The 25522-nt window shown below is 41.2% G+C and overlaps 1 protein-coding gene across 1 annotated transcript in view; it reads left to right on the forward strand.

The window, feature by feature from the left end:
* The window catches only part of snx2 (sorting nexin 2), a 41634-nt gene extending 16479 nt beyond the window's left edge, over window positions 1-25155 (forward strand). Inside the window, exons 9-15 of the mRNA XM_079827970.1 lie at window positions 2730-2843; window positions 6941-7034; window positions 17973-18178; window positions 18250-18393; window positions 21503-21583; window positions 21678-21749; window positions 24669-25155. Of these exons, the coding sequence (XP_079684096.1) occupies window positions 2730-2843; window positions 6941-7034; window positions 17973-18178; window positions 18250-18393; window positions 21503-21583; window positions 21678-21749; window positions 24669-24719 (762 nt within the window). The 3' untranslated portion in view covers window positions 24720-25155. The remainder of the gene's footprint in view (window positions 1-2729; window positions 2844-6940; window positions 7035-17972; window positions 18179-18249; window positions 18394-21502; window positions 21584-21677; window positions 21750-24668) is intronic.
* The last annotated feature ends 367 nt before the right edge of the window (window positions 25156-25522 follow it).

A 25522-nucleotide genomic window follows, 5' to 3' on the forward strand; every position in this document is an offset into this window, starting at 1 on the left:
GTAGTTTACTCTGTGTGTGTATGAAGTGTGTGTAGTTTACTCTGTGTGTGTATGAAGTGTGTGTAGTTTACTCTGTGTGTGTATGAAGTGTGTGTAGTTTACTCTGTGTGTGTATGAAGTGTGTGTAGTTTACTCTGTGTGTGTATGAAGTGTGTGTAGTTTACTCTGTGTGTGTATGTAGTGTGTGTAGTTTACTCTGTGTGTGTATGTAGTGTGTGTAGTTTACTCTGTGTGTGTATGAAGTGTGTGTAGTTTACTCTGTGTGTGTATGTAGTGTGTGTAGTTTACTCTGTGTGTGTATGAAGTGTGTGTAGTTTACTCTGTGTGTGTGTGTGTATGTAGTGTGTGTAGTTTACTCTGTGTGTGTGTATGAAGTGTGTGTAGTTTACTCTGTGTGTGTATGAAGTGTGTGTAGTTTACTCTGTGTGTGTATGAAGTGTGTGTAGTTTACTCTGTGTGTGTATGAAGTGTGTGTAGTTTACTCTGTGTGTGTATGAAGTGTGTGTAGTTTACTCTGTGTGTGTATGAAGTGTGTGTAGTTTACTCTGTGTGTGTATGAAGTGTATGTAGTTTACTCTGTGTGTGTGTGTGTGTATGTAGTGTGTGTAGTTTACTCTGTGTGTGTGTATGAAGTGTGTGTAGTTTACTCTGTGTGTGTGTATGAAGTGTGTGTAGTTTACTCTGTGTGTGTGTATGAAGTGTGTGTAGTTTACTCTGTGTGTGTGTATGAAGTGTGTGTAGTTTACTCTGTGTGTGTATGTAGTGTGTGTAGTTTACTCTGTGTGTGTATGAAGTGTGTGTAGTTTACTCTGTGTGTGTGTATGAAGTGTGTGTAGTTTACTCTGTGTGTGTGTATGAAGTGTGTGTAGTTTACTCTGTGTGTGTATGAAGTGTGTGTAGTTTACTCTGTGTGTGTGTATGAAGTGTGTGTAGTTTACTCTGTGTGTGTGTATGAAGTGTGTGTAGTTTACTCTGTGTGTGTGTATGAAGTGTGTGTAGTTTACTCTGTGTGTGTATGAAGTGTGTGTAGTTTACTCTGTGTGTGTGTATGAAGTGTGTGTAGTTTACTCTGTGTGTGTATGAAGTGTGTGTAGTTTACTCTGTGTGTGTATGAAGTGTGTGTAGTTTACTCTGTGTGTGTATGTAGTGTGTGTAGTTTACTCTGTGTGTGTATGAAGTGTGTGTAGTTTACTCTGTGTGTGTATGAAGTGTGTGTAGTTTACTCTGTGTGTGTATGAAGTGTGTGTAGTTTACTCTGTGTGTGTATGTAGTGTGTGTAGTTTACTCTGTGTGTGTATGAAGTGTGTGTAGTTTACTCTGTGTGTGTATGTAGTGTGTGTAGTTTACTCTGTGTGTGTATGAAGTGTGTGTAGTTTACTCTGTGTGTGTATGTAGTGTGTGTAGTTTACTCTGTGTGTGTATGAAGTGTGTGTAGTTTACTCTGTGTGTGTATGAAGTGTGTGCAGTTTACTCTGTGTGTGTATGAAGTGTGTGTAGTTTACTCTGTGTGTGTATGAAGTGTGTGTAGTTTACTCTGTGTTGGTGTATGAAGTGTGTGTAGTTTACTCTGTGTGTGTATGAAGTGTGTGTAGTTTACTCTGTGTGTGTATGAAGTGTGTGTAGTTTACTGTGTGTGTGTATGAAGTGTGTGTAGTTTACTCTGTGTGTGTATGTAGTGTGTGTAGTTTACTCTGTGTGTGTATGTAGTGTGTGTAGTTTACTCTGTGTGTGTATGAAGTGTGTGTAGTTTACTCTGTGTGTGTATGAAGTGTGTGCAGTTTACTCTGTGTGTGTATGAAGTGTGTGTAGTTTACTCTGTGTGTGTATGAAGTGTGTGTAGTTTACTCTGTGTGTGTATGAAGTGTGTGTAGTTTACTCTGTGTTGGTGTATGAAGTGTGTGTAGTTTACTCTGTGTGTGTATGAAGTGTGTGTAGTTTACTCTGTGTGTGTGTATGAAGTGTGTGTAGTTTACTCTGTGTGTGTATGTAGTGTGTGTAGTTTACTCTGTGTGTGTATGAAGTGTGTGTAGTTTACTCTGTCTGTGTGTGTATGTAGTGTGTGTAGTTTACTCTGTGTGTGTGTATGAAGTGTGTGTAGTTTACTCTGTGTGTGTGTATGAAGTGTGTGTAGTTTACTCTGTGTGTGTATGTAGTGTGTGTAGTTTACTCTGTGTGTGTATGAAGTGTAGTTTACTCTGTGTGTGTATGAAGTGTGTGTAGTTTACTCTGTGTGTGTATGAAGTGTGTGTAGTTTACTCTGTGTGTGTATGAAGTGTGTGTAGTTTACTCTGTGTGTGTGTATGAAGTGTGTGTAGTTTACTCTGTGTGTGTGTATGAAGTGTGTGTAGTTTACTCTGTGTGTGTGTGAAGTGTGTGTAGTTTACTCTGTGTGTGTGTATGAAGTGTGTGTAGTTTACTCTGTGTGTGTGTATGAAGTGTGTGTAGTTTACTCTGTGTGTGTGTGAAGTGTGTGTAGTTTACTCTGTGTGTGTATGTAGTGTGTGTAGTTTACTCTGTGTGTGTAATGGAAGACTCGGGGCCGATTGAAAGCTATTTTTGCGCCGGCCCTCTGAGAGTTTTCCAGGGTGAAACGGATTAAATTGGACCAGCATTGAAATGTATAGGACTGGAGAAACTGCGGCCCCTGCGGGAGCCGAGGCTCCTGAGGGACGGGTCTGAGCCGCTCCCGTTAACCGGTTTGTTTGCCCTTATTTGTCATTTTCCCGCAGCTGCCGCGGGCCGTTAGCACTCAGGCTCTGAGCGGGGCCGGGATATTGAGGATGGTAAACAAAGCGGCCGACGCTGTCAACAAAATGACAATCAAGATGAATGAATCGGATGCGGTAAGGCTCTGATTTCTGGACTTGAATAATGAGACGAATTAATGAGCTGCTCTCTGGCTTGAGTCCTGAGACGTGTGTGTGTGTGTGTGTGTGTGTGTGTGTGTGTGTGAGTGTGTGTGTGTGTGTGTGTGTGTGTGTGTGTGTGTGTGTGTGTGTGTGGGGCCAGGTCATGTGACGCGTCTGGGCGGCATTTTTGGAGGAAATAACACAGATTATACCAGGGGCCCGTTTCAGAAAGGAGGTTAAGTGAAAACTCTGAGTAGGTTAACCCTGAAATAAGGGAAACTCTGGGTTTTCTGTTTCAGAATGGGAGGTATGTCAAACCCGAGAAAGCAGGGTAAGCCAAGCCCGTTTCCGAAAGAGAGGTAACTTATACTCAGAGTCAGTTACCAGGGTAACTTACTCTGTGAACCTAACCTGGTCAGAAGCAGGTTTTCTTTGGTAAACCCAGAGTTTCTTTTGTTCTCCTCCCCCTTTTTAAATCACCAGCAGTGTTTAAATACTTTATTCATTCATTCAAACGCCACAAATGCTTTTCTTACTGAGTATTTTGGTCGTATTTCAAGTATAAATATAAACAAATTATAAATTTAATCTAAATCTAAAGTAAGCAAAGTTTACTTAAAACAAATACAATTTTCTGCCACTTGACAAAAATACAAAGTAAGAAAAGCATTCTTTGCAGGAACATTCATTGCTCATATTTCCATCATGAGGACACTGTCAAAGTGACAAAACTGGCATGTCCTTTTATACAGGATCCTGACGTTCACTTGATAATCCTCTAGAAGTAACCTAATAATTAGAATTTCCTTTAGGATTTCCAGGTGTTGGGTGCATTTATGACACTCATATACCCATCATCACACTTTCTGAAAACGGATTACTGTATGGAATGGAAGGATGCTGCCAGATGGTAGTACGAGATATATGCCATAACCACCACCACAGCTGTTAAATACATTTATTTACATTTTTTATAGTCATCTTCATTTCCTACAAATACTTTATTCTTTTTCCTGTTGGATGTTAATATTCTTCCTCCATCTCCTCTTCATCTGTCAGTGGTGCTGGAGTTTGGCTGGCCTGAGTAGAAGTCAAATGTTAATATCATTCCCCTGATTAATAAATGTAACAGGTGGGATTAGAGCACATTTCATTATGTGAAAAGAGCATAGACCCTTTCACATTTCAGGGTTTCCTAAGCTGAAGTCGTCATAGTTGGGTTAACTCTTATAGCGGTGAATGAGAGAATACATCAAATATATATTTTTGTGTCTCCATTTGCTCAAAGAGCAAAAGAAAAACTCCACAATAGTGATTTCACAACTTTCAAAAAGATGGAAAAATTAAAGTGAGATTGATAACTGCAGTGAAAAGAGAGAAAGATGTTAATTTTAACTATCACTCCCATAGACGCTTTATTAGAAACACTCTCACAGCAGCGGTAACTTGTTTTTTGTAATTTGATGCACAAGTAATATAATACAAAGTATTAGAGTTATAAATGTACATGCATAAAAAAATTTAAAAAAATTTTTAAAACTTTGCACGATTTACGATATTGATGACCATTAAAACGCGTCATCACAGTCTGTGAAAAGGGTCTATGTGGGAAAAGCTGCTGCACATTGGACACTGAATGACATTTATTTAATATGTCAAATGTTTGTAAAGTCATTAAACCTACACCCATTAACATTTTATGCTTAAAGCTTTTCCTGATTGAATTTTTTTTTTTTTTTTTAGCTGCTGCCACATTCTTTGTTTGCCTTTTGGATACCATGAAAATTAAACTTAATTAAAATAATTAAGAATTAAACTTGTGTATTGACCCGGAAGTATGCAATCGTCTTTTTGTTGGGTGCTGTTGCCATGGTGAATCGTAATTTCGGAGCTCCATTGATCGTGGCTTTTCATAGTTGGAATGCATGAGCTTAACTCAGAGTCAGTCTACTCAGAGTTGATTGAACTAACTCAATTCAGCTGTTCTGAAACCCAAAACTCAGAGTTTCCCATCTCAGAGTAAGTCAACTCAGAGTTCAGGTTTAAACTCAGAGTTGGTTGAACCTCCTTTCTGAAACAGGCCCCAGGACTCTGAGGAAAACTGTACAAATACATAAATAACTGGAATCAAATCAATGAGAACATTTATTAAAATATTAATCATATACATTTGATTTAAATAAATATATGAATAAATTAAGGCTGTCAAAAGATTAATCGCATCCAAAATAAAAGTGTGTGTTTACATAATATATGTGTGTGTACTCTGTTAATTATTATTTATATATAAATACACACACAAGCATGTATATATTTAAGAAATATCTTTTATATAATCTGTAATATATATAAATATAAATGTTTTATATATAGAAATAATATTTTTTTCTTAAATATATACATGCTTGTGTGTGTATTTATATATAAATAATAATTAACAGAGCACACACACATATATTATGTAAACACAAACTTTTATTTTGGATGCGATTAATCGCGATTAATCTTTTGACAGCCCTAGAATAAATACATTGGATTCAAATAAGTATGATCATTTATTACATTTATTAAAATAATATACATTTGATTAAAACAAACAAACAAATAAATAATTATTAAATAAGAAAAGGTGTTACAATAAAATTAATATCAATTAGATTAAATACATCAAATGTGTTCAAATAACATAATACAATTTTAATTTTAATAAATAAATTGTAATCAAATAAGAAAATGTATTATAATATCTATTTGAATTTGTTATATTTTTATATACTTATATTTTTTATAAATAGGATTAAAATAGAAAGAACATGTGTTAAAATAAAAGAATATACATTTGATTGAAACCAAAACAAATTAATCAAATAAGAAAATGTATTAAAATAAATAAAATAATATACATTTTATTTAAATAAATAGGATTAACAAACAAGTAAATATATTAAAAATAATAAAATTGATTTAAATAAATAAATATTATTAAAATAACCAAGAAAGTGTATTAAAATAAAATAATATAAATTTTATTTTAAATACATTTTAAACAAACTAGAAAATGTATTAAAAGGATATGTTTAATGTAAATGCTTAAATATAATAAATATTACAATATATTGTAATCATTAAAATGTATATAAATAACAATTATCACACGTAATTTAAAAATAATCAAAATAAATATATGAATAAATCCATTGGATTCAAAAATAAAATACAATTTTGATTTAAATAAATAAATTATAATCAAATTAGTAAATGTATTATAATATCAATAGAATTTGTTATATTTTTGAATGAATTAATAAATAGGATTAAAATAAAAAGAACATGTATTAAAATGTATATAAATTTGATTTAAATAAATAGGATTAACAAACAATAAAATATATTAAAAAATAATAAAAGATTGATTTAAATAATTAAATAAATAAATAGGATTAAAATAACAGAAAGTGTATTAAAATAAAATATAAATTTGATTTAAACAAAAAAATAAATTGTAATCAAACATGAAAATGTATTAAAAACACAAAATAATATAAATGATTTTAAATCAATATTAAACAAACTAGAACATTTATTATAATATGTTTAATGTAAATATAATAAATATTACAATATATTTTAATTATTAAAATTATATAAATAACAATTAATTATCACATGTAATTTAAAAATAATCAAAATATAAATAATTCTGCTTGTGAAAGGTATTTCAAATAATCAATAAATAAATATTTTAGCAAAATATTATTAATTCATAATATTGACCTATACAAAATAAATTGTAATAGAATATGAATTTGATTTAAATAAATACATACATTTCAATCAAATAATAATGTATCAAATATATGGTTAATTTAAATAAATAGGATTAAAATAAACAAGAAAATGTATTTAAATAAATAATAAATAATACTTCTTACAGTATAGCACTATAGGGAGTGAAACATGATAGAAAGGACATTTTTACACGCATGTAAACGGTCATGGTGTGTGTTTCTGACCTCTGGTGTGTGTGTTTCTGACCTCTGGTGTGTGTGTGTGTGTGTGTTCTCTGACCTCTGGTGTGTGTGTTTCTGCAGTGGTTTGAAGAGAAGCAGCAGCAGTTCGAGAACCTGGACGTCCAGCTCCGGAAACTGCACACGAGTGTGGAATCACTGGTGTGTCACCGGAAGGGTGAGCGTCACAACACCCCATAATAATCCTCATATCAGGGTCATGTGACACTGAAGACCAGTGTTGGGGGAAACGCATTACAAGTAACTTGAGTTACGTAATCAGATTACTTTTTCCAAGTAACTAGTAAAGTAACGCATTACTTTTCAAATTTACAACAAAATATCTGAGTTACTTTTTCACATTAGTTTGACTGACAGCTCTCCTGTCCTCATGTTGAGTTAGTGCAGAGGTGTGTGTGTGTGTGTGTGTGTGTGTGTGTGTGTGTGTGTGTGTGTGTGTGTGTGTGTGTGTGTGTGTGTGTGTGAACATGATGGTTATTGTAGTTCTAGACTAAATGTGAGCATTTATTTATCTCACTTGCACAATAAAGATTCTGTTCTCCTCAAAATGAATAAAATCAGTCAAATGCAAAATCAGAGAACTATGCAAACCTCCAATAATTAAATGTTAAATAAAACAACTATTTTTATGCATAATCTACCTTTTATATTTAATTGACCAATGTCTTAAGCGTAACGCATTACTTTTCTTAAAAAGTAACTAAGTAACTCAATTAGTTACTTTTTAAGGGAGTAACGCAATATTGTAACGCATTACTTTTCAAAGTAACTTTCCCCAACACTGGTTTGTCTGGAGTGACGGTTTGTCTGTAGTGATGGTTTGTCTGTAGTGATGGTTTGTCTGTAGTGATGGTTTGTCTGTAGTGATGGTTTGTCTGTAGTGATGGTTTGTCTGGAGTGATGGTTTGTCTGTAGTGATGGTTTGTCTGGAGTGATGGTTTGTCTGGAGTGATGGTTAGTCTGTAGTAATGGTTAGTCTGTAGTGATGGTTAGTCTGGAGTGATGGTTTGTCTGGAGTGATGGTTTGTCTGGAGTGATGGTTTGTCTGGAGTGATGGTTTGTCTGGAGTGATGGTTTGTCTGGAGTGATGGTTTGTCTGGAGTGACGGTTTGTCTGGAGTGACGGTTTGTCTGGAGTGACGGTTTGTCTGGAGTGACGGTTTGTCTGGAGTGATGGTTTGTCTGGAGTGATGGTTTGTCTGTAGTGATGGTTTGTCTGGAGTGATGGTTTGTCTGTAGTGATGGTTTGTCTGGAGTGATGGTTTGTCTGGAGTGATGGTTTGTCTGGAGTGACGGTTTGTCTGGAGTGACGGTTTGTCTGGAGTGATGGTTTGTCTGGAGTGATGGTTTGTCTGGAGTGACGGTTTGTCTGTAGTGATGGTTTGTCTGTAGTGATGGTTTGTCTGTAGTGACGGTTTGTCTGGAGTGATGGTTTGTCTGTAGTGATGGTTTGTCTGGAGTGATGGTTTGTCTGTAGTGACGGTTTGTCTGGAGTGATGGTTAGTCTGTAGTGATGGTTTGTCTGGAGTGATGGTTTGTCTGGAGTGATGGTTAGTCTGTAGTGATGGTTTGTCTGGAGTGATGGTTTGTCTGTAGTGATGGTTTGTCTGGAGTGATGGTTTGTCTGGAGTGATGGTTTGTCTGGAGTGATGGTTTGTCTGGAGTGACGGTTTGTCTGGAGTGACGGTTTGTCTGGAGTGACGGTTTGTCTGGAGTGACGGTTTGTCTGGAGTGATGGTTTGTCTGGAGTGATGGTTTGTCTGGAGTGATGGTTTGTCTGGAGTGATGGTTAGTCTGTAGTGATGGTTTGTCTGTAGTGATGGTTAGTCTGTAGTGATGGTTAGTCTGGAGTGATGGTTTGTCTGTAGTGATTGTTCGTCTGGAGTGATGGTTTGTCTGGAGTGATGGTTTGTCTGTAGTGATGGTTTGTCTGGAGTGACGGTTTGTCTGTAGTGACGGTTTGTCTGTAGTGACGGTTTGTCTGGAGTGATGGTTTGTCTGGAGTGATGGTTTGTCTGGAGTGATGGTTTGTCTGGAGTGATGGTTAGTCTGTAGTGACGGTTTGTCTGGAGTGACGGTTTGTCTGGAGTGACGGTTTGTCTGGAGTGACGGTTTGTCTGGAGTGATGGTTTGTCTGGAGTGATGGTTTGTCTGGAGTGATGGTTTGTCTGGAGTGATGGTTAGTCTGTAGTGATGGTTTGTCTGTAGTGATGGTTAGTCTGTAGTGATGGTTAGTCTGTAGTGATGGTTTGTCTGTAGTGATGGTTTGTCTGGAGTGATGGTTTGTCTGGAGTGACGGTTTGTCTGGAGTGATGGTTTGTCTGGAGTGATGGTTTGTCTGGAGTGACGGTTTGTCTGGAGTGATGGTTTGTCTGGAGTGACGGTTTGTCTGGAGTGATGGTTTGTCTGGAGTGATGGTTTGTCTGGAGTGACGGTTTGTCTGGAGTGATGGTTAGTCTGTAGTGATGGTTTGTCTGTAGTGATGGTTTGTCTGTAGTGATGGTTAGTCTGTAGTGATGGTTTGTCTGTAGTGATGGTTAGTCTGTAGTGATGGTTTGTCTGGAGTGATGGTTAGTCTGTAGTGATGGTTTGTCTGTAGTGATGGTTAGTCTGTAGTGATGGTTAGTCTGGAGTGATGGTTTGTCTGTAGTGATTGTTCGTCTGGAGTGATGGTTTGTCTGGAGTGATGGTTTGTCTGTAGTGATGGTTTGTCTGGAGTGACGGTTTGTCTGTAGTGACGGTTTGTCTGTAGTGATGGTTTGTCTGGAGTGATGGTTTGTCTGGAGTGATGGTTTGTCTGGAGTGATGGTTTGTCTGGAGTGATGGTTAGTCTGTAGTGATGGTTAGTCTGTAGTGATGGTTAGTCTGGAGTGATGGTTTGTCTGTAGTGATGGTTTGTCTGGAGTGATGGTTTGTCTGGAGTGATGGTTTGTCTGGAGTGATGGTTTGTCTGGAGTGACGGTTTGTCTGGAGTGACGGTTTGTCTGGAGTGACGGTTTGTCTGGAGTGACGGTTTGTCTGGAGTGATGGTTTGTCTGGAGTGACGGTTTGTCTGGAGTGATGGTTTGTCTGTAGTGATGGTTTGTCTGGAGTGATGGTTTGTCTGTAGTGATGGTTTGTCTGGAGTGATGGTTTGTCTGGAGTGATGGTTTGTCTGGAGTGACGGTTTGTCTGGAGTGACGGTTTGTCTGGAGTGATGGTTTGTCTGGAGTGATGGTTTGTCTGGAGTGACGGTTTGTCTGTAGTGATGGTTTGTCTGTAGTGATGGTTTGTCTGTAGTGACGGTTTGTCTGGAGTGATGGTTTGTCTGTAGTGATGGTTTGTCTGGAGTGATGGTTTGTCTGTAGTGACGGTTTGTCTGGAGTGATGGTTAGTCTGTAGTGATGGTTTGTCTGGAGTGATGGTTTGTCTGGAGTGATGGTTAGTCTGTAGTGATGGTTTGTCTGGAGTGATGGTTTGTCTGTAGTGATGGTTTGTCTGGAGTGATGGTTTGTCTGGAGTGATGGTTTGTCTGGAGTGATGGTTTGTCTGGAGTGACGGTTTGTCTGGAGTGACGGTTTGTCTGGAGTGACGGTTTGTCTGGAGTGACGGTTTGTCTGGAGTGATGGTTTGTCTGGAGTGATGGTTTGTCTGGAGTGATGGTTTGTCTGGAGTGATGGTTAGTCTGTAGTGATGGTTTGTCTGTAGTGATGGTTAGTCTGTAGTGATGGTTAGTCTGGAGTGATGGTTTGTCTGTAGTGATTGTTCGTCTGGAGTGATGGTTTGTCTGGAGTGATGGTTTGTCTGTAGTGATGGTTTGTCTGGAGTGACGGTTTGTCTGTAGTGACGGTTTGTCTGTAGTGATGGTTTGTCTGGAGTGATGGTTTGTCTGGAGTGATGGTTTGTCTGGAGTGATGGTTTGTCTGGAGTGATGGTTAGTCTGTAGTGATGGTTAGTCTGTAGTGATGGTTTGTCTGTAGTGATGGTTTGTCTGTAGTGATGGTTTGTCTGGAGTGACGGTTTGTCTGGAGTGACGGTTTGTCTGGAGTGACGGTTTGTCTGGAGTGATTGTTCGTCTGGAGTGATTGTTCGTCTGGAGTGATGGTTTGTCTGGAGTGATGGTTTGTCTGGAGTGATGGTTAGTCTGGAGTGATGGTTTGTCTGGAGTGATGGTTTGTCTGTAGTGACGGTTTGTCTGTAGTGACGGTTTGTCTGGAGTGATGGTTTGTCTGTAGTGATGGTTTGTCTGTAGTGATGGTTTGTCTGTAGTGATGGTTTGTCTGTAGTGATGGTTTGTCTGTAGTGATGGTTTGTCTGAGTGACGGTTTGTCTGGAGTGACGGTTTGTCTGGAGTGACGGTTTGTCTGGAGTGATGGTTTGTCTGGAGTGATGGTTTGTCTGGAGTGATGGTTTGTCTGGAGTGATGGTTAGTCTGGAGTGATGGTTTGTCTGGAGTGATGGTTTGTCTGTAGTGACGGTTTGTCTGTAGTGACGGTTTGTCTGGAGTGACGGTTTGTCTGTAGTGATGGTTTGTCTGTAGTGATGGTTTGTCTGTAGTGATGGTTTGTCTGTAGTGATGGTTTGTCTGTAGTGATGGTTTGTCTGTAGTGATGGTTTGTCTGTAGTGATGGTTTGTCTGGAGTGATGGTTAGTCTGTAGTGATGGTTTGTCTGTAGTGATGGTTTGTCTGTAGTGATGGTTTGTCTGGAGTGATGGTTTGTCTGTAGTGATGGTTTGTCTGTAGTGACGGTTTGTCTGGAGTGACGGTTTGTCTGGAGTGACGGTTTGTCTGGAGTGACGGTTTGTCTGGAGTGACGGTTTGTCTGGAGTGACGGTTTGTCTGGAGTGATTGTTCGTCTGGAGTGACGGTTAGTCTGGAGTGATGGTTTGTCTGTAGTGACGGTTTGTCTGTAGGTTTGTCTGTAGTGACGGTTTGTCTGGAGTGACGGTTTGTCTGTAGTGACGGTTTGTCTGGAGTGACGGTTTGTCTGTAGTGACGGTTTGTCTGGAGTGACGGTTTGTCTGGAGTGACGGTTTGTCTGTAGTGACGGTTTGTCTGTAGTGACGGTGTTTGTCTGGAGTGACGGTTTGTCTGGAGTGACGGTTTGTCTGGAGTGACGGTTTGTCTGGAGTGATTGTTCGTCTGGAGTGATGGTTTGTCTGGAGTGATGGTTTGTCTGTAGTGATGGTTTGTCTGGAGTGACGGTTTGTCTGTAGTGACGGTTTGTCTGTAGTGATGGTTTGTCTGGAGTGATGGTTTGTCTGGAGTGATGGTTTGTCTGGAGTGATGGTTAGTCTGTAGTGATGGTTAGTCTGTAGTGATGGTTTGTCTGTAGTGATGGTTTGTCTGTAGTGATGGTTTGTCTGGAGTGATGGTTTGTCTGGAGTGATGGTTTGTCTGGAGTGACGGTTTGTCTGGAGTGACGGTTTGTCTGGAGTGACGGTTTGTCTGGAGTGATTGTTCGTCTGGAGTGATTGTTCGTCTGGAGTGATGGTTTGTCTGGAGTGATGGTTTGTCTGGAGTGATGGTTTGTCTGGAGTGATGGTTAGTCTGGAGTGATGGTTTGTCTGGAGTGATTGTTTGTCTGTAGTGACGGTTTGTCTGTAGTGACGGTTTGTCTGGAGTGACGGTTTGTCTGGAGTGACGGTTTGTCTGGAGTGACGGTTTGTCTGTAGTGATGGTTTGTCTGTAGTGATGGTTTGTCTGTAGTGATGGTTTGTCTGTAGTGATGGTTTGTCTGAGTGACGGTTTGTCTGGAGTGACGGTTTGTCTGGAGTGACGGTTTGTCTGGAGTGATGGTTTGTCTGGAGTGATGGTTTGTCTGGAGTGATGGTTAGTCTGGAGTGATGGTTTGTCTGGAGTGATGGTTTGTCTGTAGTGACGGTTTGTCTGTAGTGACGGTTTGTCTGGAGTGACGGTTTGTCTGTAGTGACGGTTTGTCTGTAGTGACGGTTTGTCTGTAGTGATGGTTTGTCTGTAGTGATGGTTTGTCTGTAGTGATGGTTTGTCTGTAGTGATGGTTTGTCTGTAGTGATGGTTTGTCTGGAGTGATGGTTAGTCTGTAGTGATGGTTTGTCTGTAGTGATGGTTTGTCTGTAGTGATGGTTTGTCTGGAGTGATGGTTTGTCTGTAGTGATGGTTTGTCTGGAGTGACGGTTTGTCTGGAGTGACGGTTTGTCTGGAGTGACGGTTTGTCTGGAGTGACGGTTTGTCTGGAGTGACGGTTTGTCTGGAGTGATTGTTCGTCTGGAGTGACGGTTAGTCTGGAGTGATGGTTTGTCTGTAGTGACGGTTTGTCTGTAGTGACGGTTTGTCTGTAGTGACGGTTTGTCTGTAGTGACGGTTTGTCTGGAGTGATGGTTTGTCTGTAGTGACGGTTTGTCTGGAGTGACGGTTTGTCTGGAGTGATGGTTTGTCTGTAGTGATGGTTTGTCTGTAGTGATGGTTTGTCTGTAGTGATGGTTTGTCTGTAGTGATGGTTTGTCTGTAGTGATGGTTTGTCTGAGTGACGGTTTGTCTGAGTGACGGTTTGTCTGGAGTGATGGTTTGTCTGGAGTGATGGTTTGTCTGGAGTGATGGTTTGTCTGGAGTGATGGTTTGTCTGGAGTGATGGTTAGTCTCGAGTGATGGTTTGTCTGGAGTGATGGTTTGTCTGGAGTGACGGTTTGTCTGTAGTGACGGTTTGTCTGTAGTGACGGTTTGTCTGGAGTGACGGTTTGTCTGTAGTGATGGTTTGTCTGTAGTGATGGTTTGTCTGTAGTGATGGTTTGTCTGTAGTGATGGTTTGTCTGGAGTGATGGTTAGTCTGTAGTGATGGTTTGTCTGTAGTGATGGTTTGTCTGTAGTGATGGTTTGTCTGGAGTGATGGTTTGTCTGGAGTGATGGTTTGTCTGTAGTGATGGTTTGTCTGGAGTGACGGTTTGTCTGGAGTGACGGTTTGTCTGGAGTGACGGTTTGTCTGGAGTGATTGTTCGTCTGGAGTGACGGTTAGTCTGGAGTGACGGTTTGTCTGTAGTGACGGTTTGTCTGTAGTGACGGTTTGTCTGTAGTGACGGTTTGTCTGTAGTGACGGTTTGTCTGGAGTGACGGTTTGTCTGTAGTGACGGTTTGTCTGGAGTGACGGTTTGTCTGGAGTGACGGTTTGTCTGTAGTGACGGTTTGTCTGTAGTGACGGTTTGTCTGGAGTGACGGTTTGTCTGTAGTGACGGTTTGTCTGGAGTGACGGTTTGTCTGGAGTGACGGTTTGTCTGGAGTGACGGTTTGTCTTTAGTGGCGGTTTGTCTGGAGTGACGGTTTGTCTGTAGTGACGGTTTGTCTGTAGTGACGGTTTGTCTGTAGTGACGGTTTGTCTGTAGTGATGGTTTGTCTGGAGTGACGGTTTGTCTGGAGTGACGGTTTGTCTGGAGTGATGGTTTGTCTGGAGTGACGTCTGGAGTGACGGTTTGTCTGTAGTGACGGTTTGTCTGTAGTGACGGTTTGTCTGTAGTGATGGTTTTTCTGGAGTGACGGTTTGTCTGTAGTGGCGGTTTGTCTGGAGTGACGGTTTGTCTGTAGTGACGGTTTGTCTGTAGTGACGGTTTGTCTGGAGTGACGGTTTGTCTGGAGTGACGGTTTGTCTGGAGTGATGGTGGTTTGTCTGGAGTGATGGTGGTTTGTCTGGAGTGACGGTTTGTCTGGAGTGACGGTTTGTCTGGAGTGACGGTTTGTCTGTAGTGACGGTTTGTCTGTAGTGGCGGTTTGTCTGGAGTGACGGTTTGTCTGTAGTGACGGTTTGTCTGTAGTGACGGTTTGTCTGTAGTGATGGTTTGTCTGGAGTGACGGTTTGTCTGGAGTGATGGTTTGTCTGTAGTGACGGTTTGTCTGTAGTGGCGGTTTGTCTGGAGTGACGGTTTGTCTGTAGTGACGGTTTGTCTGTAGTGATGGTTTGTCTGGAGTGACGGTTTGTCTGTAGTGACGGTTTGTCTGGAGTGACGGTTTGTCTGGAGTGACGGTTTGTCTGTAGTGATGGTTTGTCTGTAGTGATGGTTTGTCTGGAGTGATGGTTTGTCTGGAGTGATGGTTTGTCTGTAGTGATGGTTAGTCTGTATTGATGGTTTGTCTGTAGTGATGGTTTGTCTGGAGTGACGGTTTGTCTGGAGTGACGGTTTGTCTGTAGTGATGGTTTGTCTGTAGTGATGGTTTGTCTGGAGTGATGGTTTGTCTGTAGTGATGGTTTGTCTGGAGTGATGGTTTGTCTGGAGTGATGGTTTGTCTGGAGTGATGGTTTGTCTGTAGTGATGGTTTGTCTGTAGTGATGGTTTGTCTGGAGTGACGGTTTGTCTGGAGTGACGGTTTGTCTGGAGTGACGGTTTGTCTGTAGTGACGGTTTGTCTGTAGTGACGGTTTGTCTGTAGTGATGGTTTTTCTGGAGTGACGGTTTGTCTGTAGTGATGGTTTGTCTGTAGTGACGGTTTGTCTGTAGTGGCGGTTTGTCTGGAGTGACGGTTTGTCTGTAGTGACGGTTTGTCTGTAGTGACGGTTTGTCTGGAGTGACGGTTTGTCTGGAGTGATGGTTTGTCTGGAGTGATGGTTCGTCTGTAGTGATGGTTTGTCTGGAGTGATGGTTTGTCTGTAGTGACGGTTTGTCTGTAGTGACGGTTTGTCTGTAGTGATGGTTTGTCTGGAGTGACGGTTTGTCTGGAGTGATGGTTTGTCTGTAGTGACGGTTTGTCTGTAGTGGCGGTTTGTCTGGAGTGACGGTTTGTCTGTAGTGACGGTTTGTCTGTAGTGATGGTTTGTCTGGAGTGACGGTTTGTCTGTAGTGATGGTTTGTCTGGAGTGACGGTTTGTCTGGAGTGACGGTTTGTCTGTAGTGATGGTTTGTCTGTAGTGATGGTTTGTCTGGAGTGATGGTTTGTCTGGAGTGATGGTTTGTCTGTAGTGATGGTTAGTCTGTATTGATGGTTTGTCTGTAGTGACGGTTTGTCTGGAGTGACGGTTTGTCTGGAGTGACGGTTTGTCTGTAGTGATGGTTTGTCTGGAGTGATGGTTTGTCTGGAGTGATGGTTTGTCTGGAGTGATGGTTTGTCTGGAGTGATGGTTTGTCTGGAGTGATGGTTTGTCTGGAGTGACGGTTTGTCTGTAGTGACGGTTTGTCTGTAGTGATGGTTTGTCTGGAGTGATGGTTTGTCTGGAGTGATGGTTAGTCTGGAGTGATGGTTAGTCTGGAGTGATGGTTTGTCTGGAGTGATGGTTTGTCTGGAGTGACGGTTTGTCTGGAGTGACGGTTTGTCTGGAGTGATGGTTTGTCTGTAGTGATGGTTCGTCTGTAGTGATGGTTCGTCTGTAGTGATGGTTCGTCTGTAGTGATGGTTCGTCTGTAGTGATGGTTTGTCTGTAGTTATGGTTCGTCTGTAGTGATGGTTCGTCTGTAGTGATGGTTTGTCTGGAGTGACGGTTTGTCTGGAGTGATGGTTTGTCTGGAGTGACGGTTTGTCTGGAGTGACGGTTTGTCTGGAGTGACGGTTTGTCTGGAGTGACGGTTTGTCTGTAGTGACGGTTTGTCTGTAGTGACGGTTCGTCTGTAGTGACGGTTCGTCTGTAGTGATGGTTCGTCTGTAGTGATGGTTTGTCTGTAGTGATGGTTAGTCTGTAGTGACGGTTTGTCTGGAGTGACGGTTTGTCTGTAGTGGCGGTTTGTCTGTAGTGACGGTTTGTCTGGAGTGATGGTTTGTCTGGAGTGACGGTTTGTCTGGAGTGACGGTTTGTCTGGAGTGACGGTTTGTCTGGAGTGACGGTTTGTCTGGAGTGACGGTTTGTCTGTAGTGATGGTTTGTCTGGAGTGAAGGTTTGTCTGGAGTGATGGTTTGTCTGGAGTGATGGTTTGTCTGGAGTGATGGTTTGTCTGGAGTGATGGTTTGTCTGGAGTGATGGTTTGTCTGGAGTGATGGTTTGTCTGTAGTGACGGTTTGTCTGGAGTGACGGTTTGTCTGTAGTGATGGTTTGTCTGTAGTGATGGTTTGTCTGGAGTGATGGTTTGTCTGGAGTGATGGTTTGTCTGGAGTGATGGTTCGTCTGTAGTGAAGGTTTGTCTGGAGTGATGGTTTGTCTGTAGTGATGGTTTGTCTGTAGTGATGGTTTGTCTGGAGTGATGGTTTGTCTGGAGTGACGGTTTGTCTGGAGTGACGGTTTGTCTGGAGTGACGGTTTGTCTGGAGTGACGGTTTGTCTGGAGTGACGGTTTGTCTGGAGTGATGGTTTGTCTGGAGTGACGGTTTGTCTGGAGTGACGGTTTGTCTGTAGTGATGGTTTGTCTGGAGTGATGGTTTGTCTGTAGTGATGGTTTGTCTGTAGTGATGGTTCGTCTGTAGTGATGGTTTGTCTGTAGTGATGGTTAGTCTGGAGTGATGGTTTGTCTGTAGTGATGGTTTGTCTGGAGTGACGGTTTGTCTGGAGTGACGGTTTGTCTGTAGTGGCGGTTTGTCTGGAGTGACGGTTTGTCTGGAGTGACGGTTTGTCTGGAGTGACGGTTTGTCTGGAGTGACGGTTTGTCTGGAGTGACGGTTTGTCTGGAGTGATGGTTTGTCTGGAGTGATGGTTTGTCTGTAGTGATGGTTTGTCTGGAGTGACGGTTTGTCTGTAGTGACGGTTTGTCTGGAGTGATGGTTTGTCTGTAGTGATGGTTTGTCTGTAGTGATGGTTTGTCTGTAGTGATGGTTTGTCTGGAGTGATGGTTTGTCTGGAGTGATGGTTTGTCTGGAGTGATGGTCCGTCTGTAGTGATGGTTTGTCTGGAGTGACGGTTTGTCTGTAGTGACGGTTTGTCTGGAGTGATGGTTTGTCTGGAGTGATGGTTTGTCTGTAGTGATGGTTTGTCTGTAGTGATGGTTTGTCTGTAGTGATGGTTTGTCTGTAGTGATGGTTTGTCTGGAGTGATGGTTTGTCTGTAGTGATGGTTTGTCTGTAGTGACGGTTTGTCTGTAGTGACGGTTTGTCTGTAGTGACGGTTAGTCTGGAGTGATGGTTAGTCTGTAGTGATGGTTTGTCTGGAGTGATGGTTTGTCTGGAGTGATGGTTTGTCTGTAGTGATGGTTTGTCTGGAGTGATGCTCACACACGCGTGTGATGATGTGCTCCTCAGAGCTGTCGGTGAACACGGCGTCGTTTGCGAAGAGCGCGGCCATGTTGGGAAACTCCGAGGATCACACTGCGCTGTCGCGGGCGCTGTCCCAGCTGGCCGAGGTGGAGGAGAAGATCGACCAGCTGCACCAGGACCAGGTCTGCGCCGACTTCTGCCTGTTCTCAGAGCTGCTGGGGGACTACGTGCGGCTCATCGGCGCCGTCAAGGTGAGCGCAGGTCAGAGGTCGGCCGCCCGACGGCTGTGACATCATCACTCACAAACACCATGTGTCCGCAGGGCGTGTTCGACCAGCGCATGAAGACCTGGGGCAAGTGGCAGGAGGCGCAGATGATGCTGCAGCGCAAGAGGGAGGCCGAAGCCAAACTACAGTACGGCAACAAACCAGACAAGCTCCAGCAGGCCAAAGACGAGATCAAGGAGGTACAGCACACGCCTCTCGATGATGTCACTGACACGCCAACACACGCCCCAACACACGCCTGTCCATGACTGACACGCCAACACACGCCTGTCTACAGATTCGCACACAAACTCCAATATAAAAGTCCTGAAAACTGTCATCAGATTCGCACACAAACGCCAAAATAAAGGTCCTGAAAACTGTCGTCAGATTCGCACACAAACGCCAAAATAAAGGTCCAGTAAACTGTCGTCAGATTCGCACACAAACGCCAAAATAAAGGTCCAGTAAACTGTCGTCAGATTCGCTTACAAACGCCAAAATAAAGGTCCTGAAAACTGTCGTCAGATTCGCACACGAACGCCAAAATAAAGGTCCAGTAAACTGTCGTCAGATTCGCTTACAAACGCCAAAATAAAGGTCCTGAAAACTGTCGTCAGATTTGCACACAAACGCCAAAATAAAGGTCCTGTAAACTGTCGTCAGATTCTCACACAAACGCCAAAATAAAGGTCCTGTAAACTGTCGTCAGATTCGCACACAAACGCCAAAATAAAGGTCCTGTAAACTGTCGTCAGATTCGCTTACAAACGCCAAAATAAAGGTCCTGTAAACTGTCGTCAGATTCGCACACAAACGCCAAAATAAAGGTCCTGTAAACTGTCGTCAGATTCGCACACAAACGCCAAAATAAAGGTCCTGAAAACTGTCGTCAGATTCGCACACAAACGCCAAAATAAAGGTCCTGAAAACTGTCGTCAGATTCACACACAAACGCCAAAATAAAGGTCCTGAAAACTGTCGTCAGATTCACACACAAACGCCAAAATAAAGGTCCTGAAAACTGTCGTCAGATTCGCACACAAACGCCAAAATAAAGGTCCTGAAAACTGTCGTCAGATTCGCACACAAACGCCAAAATAAAGGTCCTGAAAACTGTCGTCAGATTCGCACACAAACGCCAAAATAAAGGTACTGAAAACTGTCGTCAGATTCGCACACAAACGCCAAAATAAAGGTCCTGTAAACTGTTGTCAGATTCGCACACAAACGCCAAAATAAAGGCCCTGAAAACTGTCGTCAGATTCGCACACAAACGCCAAAATAAAGGTCCTGTAAACTGTCGTCAGATTCGCTTACAAACGCCAATATAAAAGTCCTGAAAACTGTCGTCAGATTCGCACACAAACTCCAATATAAAAATCCTGAAAACTGTCGTCAGATTCGCACACAAACTCCAATATAAAAGTCCTGAAAACTGTTGTCAGATTCGCACACAAACTCCAATATAAAAGTCCTGAAAACTGTCGTCAGATTCGCACACAAACGGCAAAATAAAAGTCCTGAAAACTGTCGTCAGATTCGCACACAAACGGCAAAATAAAGGTCCTGTAAACTGTCGTCAGATTCGCACACAAACGCCAAAATAAAGGTCCTGAAAACTGTCGTCAGATTCGCACACAAACGCCAAAATAAAGGTCCTGTAAACTGTCGTCAGATTTGCACACAAACGCCAAAATAAAGGTCCTGAAAACTGTCGACAGATTCGCACACAAGCGCCAAAATAAAGGTCCTGTAAACTGTCGTCAGATTCGCACACAAACGCCAAAATAAAGGTCCTGAAAACTGTCGTCAGATTCGCTTACAAACGCCAAAATAAAAGTCCTGAAAACTGTCGTCAGATTCGCACACAAACGCCAAAATAAAGGTCCTGTAAACTGTCGTCAGGTTCGCTTACAAACGCCAATATAAAAGTCCTGTAAACTGTCGTCAGATTCGCACACAAGCGGCAAAATAAAAGGCCATAAAACCATCGGCGGATTCACACACAAACTTCAAAATAAAAGTCCATAAAACTCCAAAATAAAAGTCCATAAAACATTGGCGGATTCACACACAAACTCCAAAATAAAAGTCCATAAAACTCCTAAATAAAAGGCCATAAAACCATCGGCGGATTCACACACAAACTCCAAAATAAAAGTCCTGAAAATGATTGGCGGATTCACTCACAAACTCCAAAATAAAAGTCCAGAAATAGTATAGTACAGTAAAAATGTACCTCTCAAAGTAATAATCACAAAAATAAATTTTTATAAAGTTATACAATTTCATTCATGTCTTAATTTACACAATATACATGTTCTATGGTTCATCTTATTTTGTTGTAAATTGAATTACTTTTTAAAAAAAGATCCTTTTGAATTGTTATTTTTAATGATAAATTAATCAATGTTATTGCTTCTACTTTTTTCATTCAGATTCATTTAAAATCATGAAGTTTATTAAAAAGTCTTAATATTTATAGAAATATTAAAAAAATATATTTATAATTTGTAAAAGAGTCATTTTCCGTTTCGCTTATGAATTGTGATTTCGGGCATTTTGTAGAGTAAATAATGTGTAAATTCAAAGTGCACTGGATGATGCACCCAGGAGAAGAAGTGTGGACTGCACGTAGTTAAAGTGGTTATTAAATCCAATGGCGGATGACAAAATAACCTTTTAAACCTCGTGCACTACACAGTGCACATAATGCGCCACTGGGGACACCGCTGGAGTTTGTGAGCGGCACTGGGGATGATGGGAATTATCCAGCATGTTTATTTCCCTTCGGTTCATTCATATCTACTGTTACTCCACCGACAGCTGCAAGAGTTCATGACAGTTATTGATTCTTTTAAGCACGAAACATTTCCAGCCTCTTTAATTTCTGCATTTTCCCCGCCACGCCCCACGAAGGAGATCGAGGAGGTAGGACAGTCGCTTGGTTTGATTTGCTGTCTTCATCATCATCATCATCACTGCTCCTTCACACTCCTCTTATATTTGCATTATGCAGATCAAAGCCTAATTATGTATTCATCAGACGCACATGCTTCCACCAATCTCTGAGCTGTGTTTGGTGTACAGTGGCTGACGTCTTGTGTTGTTTATTTGTAGTTGTTAACATTATAACTCATCGCTCTCATCCCATAAATGATAACCACTAGACCTTCTGACCCGACGAGACTTTGATTATTGTGCTGGAGACGGGCGGTTGGACACACACACTGAAGTCCTGAAGCATGTCTCTTGTGTGTGTGTGTGTGTGTGTGTGTGTGTGTGTGTGTGTGTGTGTGTGTGTAGTGGGAAGGGAAAGTGCAGCAGGGAGAGAGAGATTTTGAGCAGATCTCCAAAAACATCCGGCGAGAGGTGGGCCGCTTCGAGGTGAGTCCAGCTGTCAGTGTGTGTGTGTGTGTGTGTGTGTGTGTGTGTGTGTTCTCGCTGTTTCTCTGACTCCAGTGTCTTTTTCTCCTCACAGAAAGACCGAGTGAAGGATTTCAAAGTCGTCATCGTTAAATATCTGGAGTCGCTAGTTCACACGCAGCAGCAGGTACAGCTCGAGCGTCTCTGGTTATGCTGGATTACAGACTTCATTTCATTGACTAATGATTTATTGGCCTTTTTTCACTGACGAAAACGAGACGATAACTAAATAAAAACTAGTGTTGGATGACAAAAACTATGAGGAAAATCAACTTCGTCAACAAATAAAAACGCTCAATCAATCAATAACACACATTTATGCCAGGCAATTGATTATGGCAATGTCATGACAATGTTTACTTTACCATGTTTATATAGTAATATGTTTTAGACGGTTGTAATGATGCATATTTTATCTCCTGAACTTGAATGAGCTCCTGCAACTGCAATAGAGGCGCATTTCAAAATAAGAGTCCTGGTGTATTTCCAGCTTGTTTATAATTAAAAGTCACGCATTATATATTCGTTTTTGCGAACACGATAAACTGTATTTAATTTCATTCCCATTTAATTCATAGTCAGGAGGAAAGACCAGTATTAGACACATATTCAATAAAGTATCAGGGTTATAATAGTTCACTAAAACCATAAAGAAAATCTTCATTACTTGAAATTAAATAAATGTTAACTAAATTAAATAAATAAACAAACTTATTTGAAGCTTTAGCTTAACCTGATATGCCCTAAGGACTAAAACAGAAATACAAAGTTATAAAAACTATAGAGATGTTTTTAGAAAACACACAAAAAAGTGAATTGAGCTCTTTCGTGTATTTTTAATGTCAAAAACAAAATGATGTCAGAATGTCAGTTCGAGTGACAGTCGGTTATGTGACGCTTAAATGCTTAATTTATTACGATTTAACTAAACTCATTAGATTTTAGGAGACTAAAACTAGACTAAAACTAAAAACAATTCAGGCGACTAAAATATGACTAAAACTAAATCAAAATATGCTGTCAAAATCAACACTGGTGTATTCTCAATCTCGATGGGTTTATCCGCGTGTTTTCTCTCAGTTAGCTCAGGGTTTGTGTTTGATCGGAGGGTTTTAAGGTGAGCTCAGGTGAATGAACTCAGATCAGTGCGGCCCATGGTCAGAAGCTCAACACCTGAGCTGATTGGATGAGCAAAGTCCAGTGTAATGACATCAGCTACATTCCCGCACTGTGTCCAATCAGACGCGGCGGCTATACGCGAACATATTATTTTTGAAATGGTCAATGTTTGATTGATTTGGTTGCGAGTGCAGTGCGCTTGCAGAGAGACTCCGCCCACACTCTCTTCTGATTGGCTGTGGTTGCGAGTGCAGTGCGCTTGCAGAGAGACTCCGCCCACACTCTCTTCTGATTGGCTGTGGTTGCGAGTGCAGTGCGCTTGCAGAGAGACTCCGCCCACACTCTTCTGATTGGCTGTGGTTGCGAGTGCAGTGCGCTTGCAGAGAGACTCCGCCCACACTCTTCTGATTGGCTGTGGTTGCGAGTGCAGTGCGCTTGCAGAGAGACTCCGCCCACTGTCTCTTCTGATTGGCTGTGGTTGCGAGTGCAGTGCGCTTGCAGAGAGACTCCGCCCACACTCTCTTCTGATTGGCTGTGGTTGCGAGTGCAGTGCGCTTGCAGAGAGACTCCGCCCACACTCTCTTCTGATTGGCTGTGGTTGCGAGTGCAGTGCGCTTGCAGAGAGACTCCGCCCACTGTCTCTTCTGATTGGCTGTGGTTGCGAGTGCAGTGCGCTTGCAGAGAGACTCCGCCCACACTCTCTTCTGATTGGCTGTGGTTGCGAGTGCAGTGCGCTTGCAGAGAGACTCCGCCCACACTCTCTTCTGATTGGCTGTGGTTGCGAGTGCAGTGCGTTTGCAGAGAGACTCCGCCCACACTCTCTTCTGATTGGCTGTGGTTGCGAGTGCAGTGCGCATGCAGAGAGACTCCGCCCACACTCTCTTCTGATTGGCTGTGGTTGCGAGTGCAGTGCGCTTGCAGAGAGACTCCGCCCACACTCTCTTCTGATTGGCTGTGGTTGCGAGTGCAGTGCGTTTGCAGAGAGACTCCGCCCACACTCTCTTCTGATTGGTTTTAATGAGTTATTTCAACTCTTCATAGTGATAAAGCACATTTACGAGCTGCTTAATTCATACAATTTAATCAGAATAAAAATACATCAAAACAAAATGAATTGATCCCACACTGCAAAACATGCTTTTCTTACTTAGTATTTTTGTCTTGTTTTCAGTCCAAATATCTAAAAATTAGTGCTGTCAAAAGATTAATCGCGATTAATCGCATCCAAAATAAAAGTTTGTGTTTACATAATATATGTGTGTGTGCTCTGTTAATTATTATTTATATATAAATACACACACATTCATGTATATATTTAAGAAAAAAATATTATTTTTTATATATAAAACATTTATATTTATATATATTATAAATTATATAAATGTATATACAGTATATACATGCAAATATTTCTTAAATATATACATGAATGTGTGTGTATTTATATATAAATAAGTACACACACATATATTATCTAAACACAAACTTTTATTTTGGATGCGATTAATCGCGATTAATCTTTTGACAGCCCTAATAAAAAATCTTACATAAAGAAGCATTTACTAGACAACCAAAAGTTTTTGTCTTGTTTTGGGGGAAAATAACTCAAAATTAAGTGAGTTTTTGCTTAATTCAAACAAAACAAGATTATTTTGCTTACCCCATTTGCAGATTATTCTGCTTATTTTAAGCAAAAACTCACTTAATTTTGAGTTAATTTCCCCCAAAACAACACAAAAACTTTTGCTTGTCTAGTAAATGCTTCTTAATGTAAGATGTTTTAGATATCTGGACTGAAAACAAGACAAAAATACTAAATCAGAAAAGCATTTTTTGCATGAAGCTTCTGACGGAAGAACACGAGGGTGATGGTCATCCAATCAGACGGCCTTCAGATGTCATGTGGTGTTTCTTTTGTCTATTTCAGCTGATAAAGTACTGGGAGGCGTTCTTACCTGAAGCCAAAGCCATCGCATAATGGACGCCCTCGCTCATCTCGCTCATCTCGCTCTTCTCCAGCTGATCCTGCAAGAAACCCAATCCACCTCTAATCTACACTACAGTAATCATCATCATCAGCTCTGGAGATCAGCGCTGGTTCTCCTCTCAGACTGTGGCATTAGGCGATGATCCGGCAGGGGAAGGCCTTCTGTCTGTGTGTGTGTGTGTGTGTGTGTGTGTACAGATGAAGCATATTCTCTCTCTCAGTGTTTAATAACCCACGGCTTTCGGCTCTGGACTCTGCGACTCGCATCACCGATATACATATGTATATTTTTTTATTTTGCTTTGTAGCCTGAAAATTTTGAACATTTCAGTTGATTCATTGTTCTAACAGATTTTTTAATCTCAAGTATTTTTTACTCTACATTCCTGTGCTACAATATCTGAACATTAATAAAGGAATGAATCAGTATCAGAACTCGACCTCGTGTTTTTGGCTGAAGTGGATATTCATTTTTTTGTAGTTCTGCTCTAAAATGTGTTTTTGCTGTGAAAGCCGGTTTCGGTCACGGAATGAAAAAGAAACAAGGCAATGTTTTGTAGTAAAAGTTTATATTTCGCAATACTAAGGTTTTTTTTGCAATTGCGAGTTTATATCTCGCATTTCAAATATTTTCACGCAATTGCAAGTTTATATCTTACAATTCGAACGTTTTCTCGCAATTGCGAGTTTATATTGCGAGTTTATATCTTACAATTCAAACGTTTTCTCGCAATTGGGAGTTTATATCTCGCAACTCTGACGTTTTCTCGCAATTGGGAGTTTATATCTCGCAA

This window comes from Gobio gobio, assembly GCF_949357685.1.
Source record: "Gobio gobio genome assembly, chromosome: 10".
Classification (NCBI taxonomy): Eukaryota; Metazoa; Chordata; class Actinopteri; order Cypriniformes; family Gobionidae; genus Gobio; species Gobio gobio.